Genomic DNA, 14,305 nt, shown 5'->3' on the forward strand with positions numbered 1-14,305 from the left:
ACATTAAATTGTCAAGATATTAGAGGTGAAGGTCCCTCTAGGAATCCCGGCATTAGTAATATTGATGGCTACAGTGGTGTAGCGCTGTGGTTGCCATCACAGGATCTCAACTCTGTTTTACTTTTCACCCATCAACACACTGCCAAACCAGGCTGATTTTCACCAGCCAGTTAGTCTGTGTTGGTATTGAGAAATTATAAACTTGAAGTTAAAGCAGTCAAAAAACCACTTCATTCTTTTCAGAGAGCTTAAGGAATAATATAATCAAAGGGCTAGCGATTGGAAGCAGTTATTTTTAAACTGTTTCTACTACAACTAATCACTAGGACTGGATAGATTTGCCCTCCAACTTATTTTCTTGTGTATCTAGCATGAAATCTGAAGAATTTAATCTGAAGTGATGAGCAGAGTTCTGTTGACTATTTTTAGACGCAGTCTTTATCACTTGACTCAAGAGTCTGGTCTTTCTTTGAGCATGACCTTTAGTTGCAATATTTTAAATTAATTTAAAAATCAATTGCTCCTATTATTAATATAACTTTTGCTTCTTTCGTAGCATATTTTAAAATGTTGGAGTCTGATTACATGCTTTACACTGTGGTTGATGTGTCATTGTCATCAATCACTAAACATACATATTTATGTATTCTAAAGCAAGTTAAAAAAATAAATACTAAGGTGTGGAAGCACAATCTGAAATAGGGAAAATTCTTATAATTTGTCAAATGTGACTGTGTGCTTGCCTGGTGAATGGAAGAGTCAGTTGAAAAAAGTTGCTTGGTCAAGAGGTCCATTCCCTTGTCTCCCATGGCTTGCTCCCCAAAAGTGGATTTTGCTGTGGCCTGAATGTGATTCTCTTTTCCTAAAATGTCTCTACTACTTCCTTACTATTCAGAAAGTTCCAGAAGGCAAATGGGTTGACTTTCTTTAGATTATTCCTGGAAATCCAATTAATCTCCAAAGCCAATTCCTCAAATCTTATTGGGTTGGGATGAGTAAGTTTCTGAGAGTGAATATTGACTCATGCACTTTGGCACCTTATTATCATATATTCATAGGGAGGGTATTGGGTTTAAGGTAGCCTGGAATGCACTTGAGTGTGGACAGAAGGAAGGATTGATCGAGTAAATGGGCTGATGCTAGAAGCCATTCTCTTTTCTGTTGTGCTGCTAGAGGCCTCCTATGGAAAGCAGATGTTTTTGTATTGAAGAAAGCCAGTGAGCTTCAGTCCAGTTTACAAAGGACACCATTTAGAGAAATTCAAGATGGAAATACATACTGTTAGCATCTTGTTTAAAAAGTTGCAATTTCCCCAAGTATATCATATTTATAGATATATTGATTATCTTTGTCTAGGAAAACAAAAGCTGTTCATCAAAATAGAAATTTTGAATTTTATTTGTTAGTTAACTTGTTAATTGGTAGTATTCTCATATAATCAAACACTGAAGCTTTGTTCTCTTGCAAGAAATTGCACTGAATAAAGTATGTGTCTGTGATGTGCTGTTGAAGGGCTTCTGTGTTGGGTAGGAAGAAGGAATTCAGTGGTAATCATTGTAGTACGATATAGCTGAGAGGTACTGGTGATCAAGGGAAGTAATAGTGCAACTGGATGGATAACTTGAAGTAATTAATTTTCCCCCTTTAGTATAGGCAAATATGGGCTACCCAGGTGACTCTGGGAAGAATCTGCTTGCCAATGGAGGAGCGCCAGGAGACACAAGTTCGATCCCTGGGTCAGGAAAATCCTCTGGAGGAGGAAATGTCAACCCCCTCCAGTATTCTTGCCTGAAAAATTCCATGGACAGAAGCAGCTTGGCAGTCTACAGTCTATGGTGTTGCAAGGAGTTGGACATGACTGAGCGACCGAGCATGCATACATGCATATACATATATACTAATAACTGAAAGCTGGTAGAAGGAAAAAAAATTATTATGTAAATACTGTATTCTTGAGAAAATTATATAACAGTAATGTGTATTTTTTTTGGAATAAGTTTATAGGTTTTAAAATACTAAGCTATACATGAATATTGTAAAAATTGCAAACAGGGTAAAAAGCAAAATTAGACTGTAAATCTGCTTCCAAGGAAAACCATTCTTAACATTTTGGAATGTCCTTTCAGAATTGTTTCTCCCTCTCTCTCTCTCTCTCTCTCACTATATATATATATATATATATATATATATATATATATATCTCCCTCCTCCCTAAGATTATATTACATAAGACTCTTTTGGATTTCCTTTTTTCAAATAGTATATTGAATGTCTTTCCATTTCAATAAATACAGAAATATGTCTTTGTTTTTAACTATACATTTTATTTGTTCATATTTAATTCCCAATTTATTGATGAATGTTTAGGAATTTGCATTTTTTAGTATTATAAGAAATTCTGTGCTAAACATTCTTGTGTGCTTTTCTAGATATTTTTTTTCTCCATAGACATAGAACTGCTAAATCAAAGGGATGTACCATTAAATTCATTGCCTTTTGCATGGTGGCCTCCTCCAACATGTATGTTCCCACCAACAGCGATTGAGAGTGCCAGTTCCCTCATATGTTGACCAGCAAAGAGCATTATTCCTCACAATTTTTGTGAATCTCTATAAAATTGTATCTTTGTTTAAATTTTAAAAATTTGAAAACCTTAAAAAAATTTAAAAAGTACCCATAAATCTCACCGCTTTGACTTGTTTGTGTGTCTGTCTGTGTGTGTGTATGCAGCATCTAATTATATAAGGAAAGAGGTAGAACCTTCTTGGCCCACAAGGTGTGTAACTTTTTAACAAACTACTTTGCTTTCAAAGAGCAGTGAAATCCTGCCTAATATATTAGTCTGCAGCTTACCTGTTTCTCTTAGTAAATTGTGAGTGAATATGTTCCTCGTAATACATCATGGATTTTTTCTGATGTTCTTTTTTAGTGACATTGTGGTATGTCCACTGTATGGATTTCTCACAGTTTGTCCCTCCATAAGGAAAAATTTTGGTTGGTTGACTCAGCAATTCTAACTTCCAGGAATTTTTCATACAAAAATGACTTGCACAAGTGTATAGAGGTACATGGATACATACAACAATGGTATTTATTGTGGCATTATGTTTAATGATGAAAAATTGAAAAGTACCTCAATGTCTGGAAAATTGAAAAGTATCTCAATGTCTGGGAGGAAAAGACAGGCTAAACCATGTGATCTTGTGAAATGTTACTGTATTCAAAACTTAAATATAGTACATTTACTACTAACATGAAACGCCGCCTGTGATTTATTGTGAAGTGAAAAAATAAGTTGCAGAATGATACATGCAGTACATTCATGTTTAGACACCCCAAACAAACATATACACAGTTAGGAATTTAATGCATTTTAAATAAGTGGAGGCTTTGCAGTAAATTGTTAAAAGCTGTTCTTTCTAGGGGTTGGACCTGACTGGGCAGGGTTGAGAGGAGAATGGGGAGGAATATAAAGCTGTCCCCATATTGTTTTACACACATTTTTATGGGAATTTTAACAACAAGCATATATTTTGTAATAAATGAATGTTTGAAAAAAATGAAAAGTGCATTCAGGCTCTACAGGAACAATGAAAAAGAAAACATTGAAGTGAGACTAGATAGTCTCTAAGATAATGCCTGCTTCACAGGTTATGAGTTCATGAAATCAGTCAGGTGAAAAGTAGTCTTCTTTATAGATACAGAATGTTTCATTCACAATGTGGTGGAAGAGTGAGAAAAAAGAGGAAGAGAGAGTAAACCGTATGGTCAAAACGGAGTCAGTTGGAAGCAGAAGTGGGCGCCATTGACCCTCGTTCCAAAGAAACACGGTACTCAAATTCCTCTTCTTTAAGAGGGCTCTACACATATTTAAGAGAAGCTATGTGGGCCTGCCCTGGTGGCTCAGATGGTAAAAAATCCACGTGCAATGCAGGATACCGGGTTCCACTCCTGAGTTGGGAAGATCCCCTAGAGAAGGGAATGGCAACCCACTCCAGCATTCTTGCCTGGAGAATCCCATGGGCAGAGGAGCCTGGCGGGCTACAACCCACGGAGTCATAAAGAGTTGGACATGACTGAGTGACTATCCCTACTGCCACTGTGAGTCTTAAACCTTCTGACTTTTAGATGGAGTATTCCCAGTTCCTCCCAGTAGGACCCTTTGTCATCCTGATCACCCTGTTGTGTTTGTTCCGGTTTGTCAATGTCCATCTTGAAATTAACGACCAGAATCAAATACTACTGCCTTCCAACTTACACTCTCGTCATTGTGGGATACAATCAGATTAATCCTTCCTCATGCAAAAGACGCATTTTTAAAAATCTAGACTAAGATTATTCCTAAACCTCTGCCTTGTGTTTTCTTCTTAAAATTCCTAGTTAAGAGTTTTGCTGTTTTTCTTCATTATTTGCCATCCAGGACTTCTAGATTTGGGGAGTTTCTTTGTTTTCTCTGGGTATCTTGTATTGTTGAACCCTTTGCCTCCTTGTGAGCTGTGATACGAAAGATTCTTCAGATTTCCTCAGCTTTCTATTATTTAAAATATCAGCTCATATGAGTCACATCATTAATTGAAATCAGCTTCAAGGAAGGAAGCTAACTTGGCGCAGGCCCTCCACACCACCAGAAGGGTTTCCTTTTGTCACCAGGGCATTGTGCAAATTGCGAACAAAAACAAGAAAGAGTGCCCTCTTTGGGCAAATAGATAAAAAGTTCTTCTCCAGATGAATTAGAAAAATGTCCCTCTTCTATGGGTGAAGAGGCCTGGGGACCTGGCTTGAGGAGGGACTGGATTTTAACCAGCCTTACTTGTGAACGGGATATATTAGCACAGCTGCTTGCGGCAGCCTGCGTTGTCAGAGCACTCCGTGGCTGCCTGTTTGCAGCACAGGTTCCCAATTTCTGGTCTGGGGGTTTTTGGGAAATATACTTTCTACACCAGTTATTCCTGGTTTGGTTCTTTCTTTTCTTTTCTTTTTTTTTTATATCAACAGTACTATTATGGTACAATTTACATATCATAATGTTCATCCCATTGTAAGAATACTGTTCAGGTTTTTGTTTTTTTTAATAAATTCATAGCATGGTACAAATCGGTACAGTCTAGTTCTAGAACATGTCCATCACGGCACAAAGATCTTTGGTGTCCATCTGCAATCAGTTTCCCTTATCAACCCCAGCCCCAGGCAATCCACCGATCTGCTTTCTGTCTTTATAGCTCTGCCTTTTCTGGAAATCTCATGTAAGTGGGATCCTATCTTCCCTTAGCTGCTCTCCTCTGCTAATCTGATAGGGGTTCAAATTGATTTGGGGTTATATCTTGCTTTTGCTGCTTTCTTCTGCTGATCTGCTGGTGGTGTGGTGGCTGGATGTGGCCCTGCCTCCTTCTGCTGCTCCTACAAACCCTCACTCACCCTTTTCTTTCCATCCGGCCTCAGCATTCAGACATGCTCCGTTACCTTCTGTCTTAGAACCTTCTCCCTGGTTCAGCATCCTGTTCAGCCACCACCATATTCTCTGAGCCATTTCTGAGCCCATGTCTCAAGATTTGACTTCATGTTCTCTCTCTACTCTCTTCTCCCCTGTGACTGTTCCTTTTAAAATTTGAAAGAATGTAGTATCTGATATGAGTGGAAGAACATTAAAAAGAGCATATATATATATATATATGTAAACTTTAAAGCATAGAGATATAATGAACATCTACATCTGTCACCCGCTCCTTCCACCAGCCTTACAAACAGTGGAACACATGACTCAAAGTATCAAAAATGTCTTGCTCATCTCTGCATTTTTTTTTGTCCTCTTTGATCTTAGCTAACTCATTTTAACTCCACTTTTATAGAAGGAGTCTGGGCTGAATAGTCTTTGAATTTAATCACATTGCTAAACTTTCCTGATTACCATTTAGAGATTAATTTTATGTTTAGAATGTATTATGGAAGATTTATAGCTTACATTGTTGAATATTACCATAGCTTACTTTATTATGAAGTCTTGGCTAAGAGCATGATATATGATTATACTATCATTTCTACAGGAAATTTATTCTACTTTGTATTAATTTGCTTCAAATGCTGTTTTTTTCCCCTAAAGTTTTGAAGCTAAAAGCTAACCTTCCTGTAATATTCTCCCTCAACCCCACCTCTCTTTGGATTGAATTCTTTTAATCAGATAAATTGGCCCCTGGGGAGGTATGGATGTCAATTATTGCTACAACTTAATACTAATGACTACTTAAATATTTAATTAATGTAATACTTGACACTTAGGGAGAAACTATTTATAATCATCAAAACCAGGCCTTTGTTTTCATCTTTTGTGACTGATGTTTGGCGTATTCCTTTTGTAACATAGTTGGGAATGAGCTGCTATAGAAGTGAAAAAACTGCCTCCCACTCCCTTCCACCTCCAGGCAGAAGAAGTTGCACTGAAAGTGATTAGTGATGGATATTTAAAACAGTTATAATTATATTAGTTTTCCAAACTACGTTTTTATTGAAAATGTATTGAATTTTAGAAGTATGCAATAGTTTCTTATTCCTCTCTATTGAGTATTGATGTCATTGAAACAGCTCTTAAAAGCACTCATTTTTCTTGGACTCTTACTTTGGTTCATTCATTAATACATTCTAAGAAATATGGCAACTTTTTAATGAGTTGCAAATGTACCAAAGTGACTGATGCACCAAATTGTCCTGTGGTGCACAGGCTCAGTGTGGCCGGAACACCGTGGAAGACAGTCTCTTCTGCCTGACAAGTGCAGGCCAACGTGAGCAGGGAGCTCAATTTAGGGCTCCAGGTTCATATGAAAGATACATTCCAGCCACGGTGATCCTGAGGCTCACAAGTCACCCCTGGGCTCAAGGAGAATACATATGAGAGCCCGTTCTGTGGCTCCAACAAACATATAGCTTCAAGTTTTCTCGCAGTCTGAGAATTTCTAGCCATTCACACCATATTTTGCCCGTCTCTGCTTCACTGAACACACAGAGTTTCATTTCATTCTGAAAAATCCCCTATATTTGTGGCTTTAGCTCTATAAATTCTATATCTACTTGATCATATTCTTTGTGCTTTTCCTCCTACCTAAAATCAAAAAGAGACAAACGAGCATACTTTGTATTAAAGTGGGTAGGTGAAGGTTTACTGACTACACATGGACTTCATGAGAAAGTGACTCTGACCTGTGAAATGTCTCATAGACACGCACATTTTGAAACATTCTTCACTGATTAGTGAGGCTCCCTGTTGACAGATAGTCCAGCTCTTCTTTGTACACTTAGGACTTTAACAAAGTAAAAAGTTACTTTTTACTTTGTTAAAGTTGCTCAGTTGTGTCTGACTCTGCGACCCCATGGACTATACAGTCCTGGAATTCTCTAGGCCAGGATACTGGAGTGGGTAGCCATTCCCTTCTCCAGGAGATCTTCCCAACCCAGGGATTGAACCCAGGTCTCCCGATTTGCAGGCGGATTCTTTACCAGCTGAGCCACCTGGGAAACCCAGGGCTTAACAGGGTCACTCTAAACTTCACGAACAGTGCCAGTCATCTTAAAAATACAAAATCCCCTTTTTTAACTTTAGTCTCCTTTTTCATCCATCACCATTCTAAACTCTGAAATCACCAGATATAATTCCTTTGACTTTTAAATTTACATTTGTCTTAAACATTGCATTTAGTCAAAAATAATAAATATTATTATGACTTTTGCAGCGTATGGGCACACCAGTGGTGGTACACGAGCCCCAGAGCTTGGGCTCCATAGTCGCAGCATGTGGGTGCTTATTTGCCCTGCAACATGTGGGGCCCTAGTTCCCCAACTAGGCATCGAACCCACGTCCCCTGCATTGGAAGGTGGCTTCTTAACCACTGGACCTTCAGGGAAGTTCCAGTGTTATGACTTTTTAATTGTCATACTAATGAAGGGATTTCCTTAAGATCAAACTGCTATAGATAAAGAATTAAAAAAACCATTTTTCATGAGGTAAAGAGTGGGGTTAAGGTCATTATTCATAGTCAAAGATTTAAGACTTGATTTTTTTATATGTATAGCTCTCTTCTGTTAGGCATGTGCTGCGCTTAGTCACCCAGTGGTGTCCGACTCTTCGCAGCTCTATGGGCCGAGGCCCGCCAGGCTCCTCTGTCCATGGGATTCTCCAGGCAAGAATACTGGAGTGGGTTGCCATGCCCTCCTCCAGGGGATCTTCCCAACCCAGGGACTGAACCTCTGTTAAGCATAATCAGCATGAAATATTTAAGAACTTGTTTATTTGAGTTTTCTCAGTTGTAGAAGAGAAAACAATGATGTTCTAAATTCTCATTTTTTTTTAGAAGCCTCATGCTTTCAAGTCTTCAAAATGTTTGCCCATCTGAAAGGCTTCTCATGTGCTCATGATGCTTGTTGCTTGCATTATGACAGGCAGCACGTCAATTGTACCTTACTTTGTAAAGTCAGTTATTTTATTTCCATGTTAGATTTCCCCCATTTAAGTTAAAAAATCTTCAAGATGAACAGGGACAGCAATGTCTGTGGTCTGTCCTCTGGCCATCTGCACATAGTCATGTAAAGCTGATATTTTGGGTGAGTGAGAATTTTTGTGTTTTGTTTCACAGGTGGGGAGCATTAAGCGGGAAATGACCTTCACGTTTCAAACAGAGGACTTAAAACGTGACTCTAGTAAAAAAATGTCCCATCAACACTTGTTTCCCTTGGCCATGGAGGAAGATGCGAAAACAGCAGACACCAAAAAAGCCAACCGAGCACTTGACCATGAAAAAGAAAACACTCGCTCCATCTGTCTCCTTGAGCAAAAACGAAAAGTTGTTTCTTCCAATATTGATGTTCCTCCAGCAAGGTAAGGGACCATTAGACCTTGTATGTGTCTGCCCCAGGAAGTCAGTGGGGAGCAGGTACTGTCTCTGCTGTATTTCTCTAAAGTATGCAGACATAGAAGGCTTTTCTGCTGAGAACATCTTTCTGTTACTTATGTGAAATGGAGCAGGTGGTTCTGTTCTTCAGAGCTGACTTTGAGGCTATAGCGGTCGAACTACTGTAGCTCTAGAAAAGCATGTTTTATTAGATTTTGGCAAATAAACAACAAACAGCAAGAGAAGAAATATTAAAAAAAATTTAAAAGAAATACAAAGTGTAGGACTGAGCATAGCCACTTACAAGCAAGGATATTGAGATCCTTTGGTCAAGAGTTGGAGAGTTGTGGCTGCAGATTAGATTTGGCCCCTGGCCCGTTTTTGTTTGGCCTGCCAGATAAGAGGGCTGCCCTGGTGGGTCAGCTGGTAAAGAATCCACCTGCAATGCAGGAGACATGGGTTTGATCCCTGGGTTGGGGAGATCCCCTGGAGAAGGTGAACAGCTACTCACTCCAGTATTCTGGCCTGGAGAATTCCGTGCCAGATAAGAACAGTTTTACATTTTTAAAGGATTAAAAAAATGAAGAATATGGAGTATAGATCATAGGTGGCCTGTGGAGCCTAAAATATTTATATGTGACTCATTATAGGAAAAGTTTGGTGATTCCTGGTTTATATCATGGTAATCCTTTTAAGACAGATCTAGCTTAGAACTGGGCCAAGAGGGCTTATCTGCAATATCAAAAGGCTCTTATCACCTTGTAATTCTACTTAAACCGCATCCAACAGCACTGAATCAGAGGATAATATTATGGCAGAGTGACAGTGGAACAGTAGTAGAATATACATGCTAGAACTTAACTTATTTTCTGGCCTCTCATGTATCTCAGATAGAAAGTAAATTCCATGTCGGCTGTGATTTTAGTCCATCTTGTTTATGCTGCATTTCTAGCACTAGGACCATGTTTAATCATATATTAAGGGCTCAGTAAATATTTGTTGAGTGGAGAAAAGAAAGGAAATGCTGTTGCATGAAAGCTTGCTAATTTTTAATATGTGAAATATATTTTGTTACCAAAAATCATCTATAATGAAACTTCATAAGCAGTTGTTGGTAGAAGGTCTGCATTTGTGCAAGTGGTTTCTGACAGCTAACTAGAAAAATAGTATCTTTGGAAAAGGAATAAATATTCCTTTTCTACCTATTCACTGCCTGTAATTAGAATTTCATTTCTTTTTATATGAAATCATAAGTCTCTTCTCTTAAAAAAACTACATATTTTTCTATTCTGCTATCAAATTTGTCAAACTTTGTAAAATTATAGGCCTCTTTCTTTCCCTTAGCTTTTAATTGAAACTTTTCATATGTTCATTACCTCTGCTTAACTACTTGGAATTATTTGCTTGTCTAATTTTTTCATATAAAGTACATGCTAAATTCTTTAGGATTAATTCCTTAACTGGGAGTTCACTATGAAATGTCTTATCATGACCTGAACCTGACAAGCCCTTCAATTCATATCTGTTATTTGGTTGACTCACAGGTAAAATGAATGACATGTAATTTGAATGTGAAGAGCTGTGGTTTTATTTTTTTCCTAAGTTTGTAGGACAAGAATTAGACTTGCCACTGTCACATAGTTTGGTGCCAGTTTGCAATTCTATAGAACTTACTCCATGGAAAATTTTCATTAGACCATTTTATATATTAAGAGACCTGGAATTCAAAATTTATGCTAAAAATCTGTTAAGGATTCATTCATTTCCACCCATTGACCTATCATTTTATTTTCTTGGAGATTGTTGTGTGGTTCTGATATCAATTTAATGATGGCCTCATAAAATGGTTTAGGAGGTGTTTCCCCCTCTTTGTTTTCTGAATTTGTTTTAGGACTGGTATTTTTTTCCTTAAAAGGTAGGTCTACTGGTAAAACCAACTGGACCTGGAGTTTTCTTTATGGAAGTGTTTTTTTAATTACAGATTCAACTTACAAGATTGATATACAGTTCACTCTTGAACAAGACAGGCTTGAACTGTACAGGTTCACTTAAATGCAGATCTTTTTCAGCAGTAAATACTACAGCACTACATGGTCCTCGGTTGGATCTGCGGATGTGGAGGGATCATGGATACAGAAGGCCGACTATAAATTATATGCAGATTAACCGTCACATTGTTCCAGGGTCAACTATAGTGCTATTCAGGTTTTACGTTTCTTTTTGAGTCAATTTTTTGGTAATTTGTGTCTTTCAAAGAATTTATCCATGACATATAAATTGTTAAATTTGTTAGCATGTAGCTGATCATAATATTGCCTTTTAAAAAAATGTTGAGAATCTACAGGAATGCTCCCTCTCTCATTTCCGATATTGGTCAGTGTGTTATCTTTTTTTTAACCAGTCTACTAGCAGTTTATCACTTTTATGGCTATTCTCAAAGAGCCAGCTTTTGCATATGTTGACTTTGTTGTCTGTCCATTCTCTATTTCACTGATTTATTTTTTATTATTTCTTTCTTTCTGCTTATTGAGTTTAAATTCCTCCTCTTTTTCTAGTTTCTTAAGGCAGAGCTTTAGATTGTTAACTATAGGCTTTTCTTCTTTACAACTATAAGTTATATGCTATGACTCCTTTGAAGCACTTCTTGATATTGTTGTTTAGTCTCTAGATTGTATCCAATTCTTGTGACCCCACAGACTATAGCTCACCAGCCTCCTCTGTCCGTAGGATTTCCCTGGCAAGAATACTGGAGTGGGTTGCCATTTCCTTCTCCAGGAGATCTTTCTGACCCAGGGATTGAACCGATCTCACATTGGCAGGTGGATTCTTTACCTTTGAGCCACCTGGGAAATCACTTCTTTCTATGTACTTCCCAAATTTTGTTCAGTTGTTTCTTTTTCGAAATTGGATTATTATAATTAGGTATTTTTAAAAAGTAAAAAGATACATTTTTCATCTTGTTATTTGTAGTTGGGAAAACAATCCAGAACACAGAAATATGCAGCATATTCTTAAAATAGGATATTTAACTCATTTCATTCATTATAATTACTGATATGTGATTCACTGTAATTACTGATAATTTTGGCAACTTAATTTTTTTAAACGATGCTTTGCTCTGTTTTCTTTTTCCTACCTTTTGTTTAATTCATTTAGCTTGATTATAAAGTTATACATTCTATTTCATTTTCTATTGGATTTGTTCCTCAATACCTTATCTTTTAAAAGATTTTATTATTTTTCAGAGCAATTCTAGGTTCACAACAAAATTGAAAGGAAGTTACAGAGATTTCTCACATACCCTGTGTCCCCACACACACATCGCACCCTTCCATCTGTCATATGTCCTAAATTTTACTTCTATACATGTTTGTGTTGTGCATGAAATGTATAAGGACATGTTTCCCTCATTTTAGTATCATACAGAGTGTTTATTTTTTTGCTGCATAAAATATACTCCATATTCTGCTTATTGATACCTTCCCTACCCTGAACTCCTGGAAACCAGTCATCTTTTTACTGTGTCCATAGTTGTCTTTTTCAGAATGTCTGTAGTTGGAATAATCTACTATGCAGCCTTTTCAGATTGGCTTCTTTCACTGAGTAATCTGCATTTCTTTAATTTATTCAGCATATTTATTAGTTAAGTGGATTTTTATGTACCAGATACTGAAATCCAAGGTAGAGTAAATTAAATATATTTCCTGCTGTCATAGAATTGAGGAGAGAGATATTATAAATAATACAAATATAAATATATAATTATAAATTATATAATTTATAATGTCCAAGACATTCAATCTATTAAATGTACAGGACGTTATGATGTCCATAAGTAAGAAGACTTATATTGAAGCATAAGGAAAGCTCTCTTTAAGGAAACTACATTTTAGCTGACACCTAAAGAATGAGGAAGAGTTATATTGACTAGGGAGGAAGGTGTTCCAGGGACAGGAGAATATTCATGAAAACTCTAAGGTAAGAAGGAAGGCCTATGTGGCTGAACCACAGAGAATTGGGGAGAGCGGCCAGAGATGAGGTTGGAGAGGCAGGCAGGAGCCACATCACGTGGAGCTATATTGATTGAGGTAAAGATTTTTAAAGTATATATTTAGGTTGATAAGAAAAGAATGGTTAATGTTCCTTTTGTGTTTAGGTGTGATCACATTAGATCACATTACATATAGATTGGGTTCCCAGGAGGTGCTAGCAGTAAAGAACCCGCCTGCCAATGCAGGAGACATAAGAGACGCGGGTTCAATCACTGGATTGGAAAGATCCCCTGGAGGAGGACATGGCAACCCACTCTAGTATCCTTACCTGGAGAATCCCATGGACAGAGGAGCCTGGTGGGCTACAGTCCATGGGGTCACAGAGTCGGACACAACTGAAGTGACTTAGCATGCGTAGATTGGGTTGTAGAGGGACAAGAATGGAGGCAGCAAGACTAGTCAGGAAGCTTCTGCTTTAGTACGGAAGAGATGTCATGGGAGTTTGTACTAGAGTAATGACAGCTGACATGAAGTGGAAAGACGCATGCATATTTTTGAAGTAGATGTGAGGTTTCTTGGTTGTAAGCAACAGCAAAGGGCTGGCTGATTGAACAAAGGATGGAATTTCCTGAAAGAGTTATGAAGTTTCTCGGAAGGCTGAATAAACAACTTAAATAGTGGATAGGAGGGTGGGCAGCTAGAAACATAGTTGTGTTCATTCATTCTATAGAACTGGGGCCTACCACTGAGCTCCTTGGCTTTTGAAGCAAGAGATGTGTGTGTTTGGAAATTCTCCAGGCACTAGAAATAAATTCAGCCACTGGAACACAAATTTAACAGATGACAGACCTACGGCGGCTAGGTTTCTGACCCCACGTGAATTTTTGTTTCTTACTATCATCATTAGTGTTTATCAGAGAACATTAACTTATTGCCAGTTACAACTGTGATGCCTTAAAATACATTGATTTCTAATGTTACTTGATGTTGAGCTTCTTAAAAAAAAAATGACTAAACCATTAGGCAAACATTATTAGATAACCTGGACCCATTAGAGCATGGCATTTGTTATTCTTTTTGCCAGACATTGTTTTTTTGGAAGTACTGATGCTTAAATTGGTTGGATTTCACCCAAATAGCAATTACAATGTGATTATGCAAAGTAGTAACTGTCTTCTAATTATAACTCTAAAGCTAAAGAAATCTATTAGCAAACTAGTTTTAACGAGGGAAAAAAAGAAAATTTTGGCCCCAAACATTCCTAGACCTAACAGCAGTTTATTAGAATCCTCCAGATTGTTAGATTGCTCTTGGAAAAAAAATGGAGCCATACGGCCCTGTTTGTTTTGCAGGGTTTTAAAATATAGTGATGTCAGATATATCACTTGCTGGGTAAAATGAAGTCATCTTCTCCTTATAGAATGCCTCTCTGGGAATTAT

At 37.5% G+C, this 14,305-nt stretch overlaps 1 protein-coding gene across 2 annotated transcripts in view; it reads left to right on the top strand.

Moving 5' to 3' along the window:
• Window positions 1-14,305, top strand: part of ZNF704 (zinc finger protein 704) — a 236,492-nt gene that overhangs the window by 45,986 nt on the left and 176,201 nt on the right. For both annotated transcript variants that reach the window (XM_065902640.1, XM_065902641.1), the window contains one exon: window positions 8,619-8,860. In XM_065902640.1, the coding sequence (XP_065758712.1) occupies window positions 8,619-8,860 (242 nt within the window). The remainder of the gene's footprint in view (window positions 1-8,618; window positions 8,861-14,305) is intronic.

The sequence above is a fragment of the Muntiacus reevesi genome, chromosome 12 (assembly GCF_963930625.1).
Source record: "Muntiacus reevesi chromosome 12, mMunRee1.1, whole genome shotgun sequence".
Taxonomy (NCBI): domain Eukaryota; kingdom Metazoa; phylum Chordata; class Mammalia; order Artiodactyla; family Cervidae; genus Muntiacus; species Muntiacus reevesi.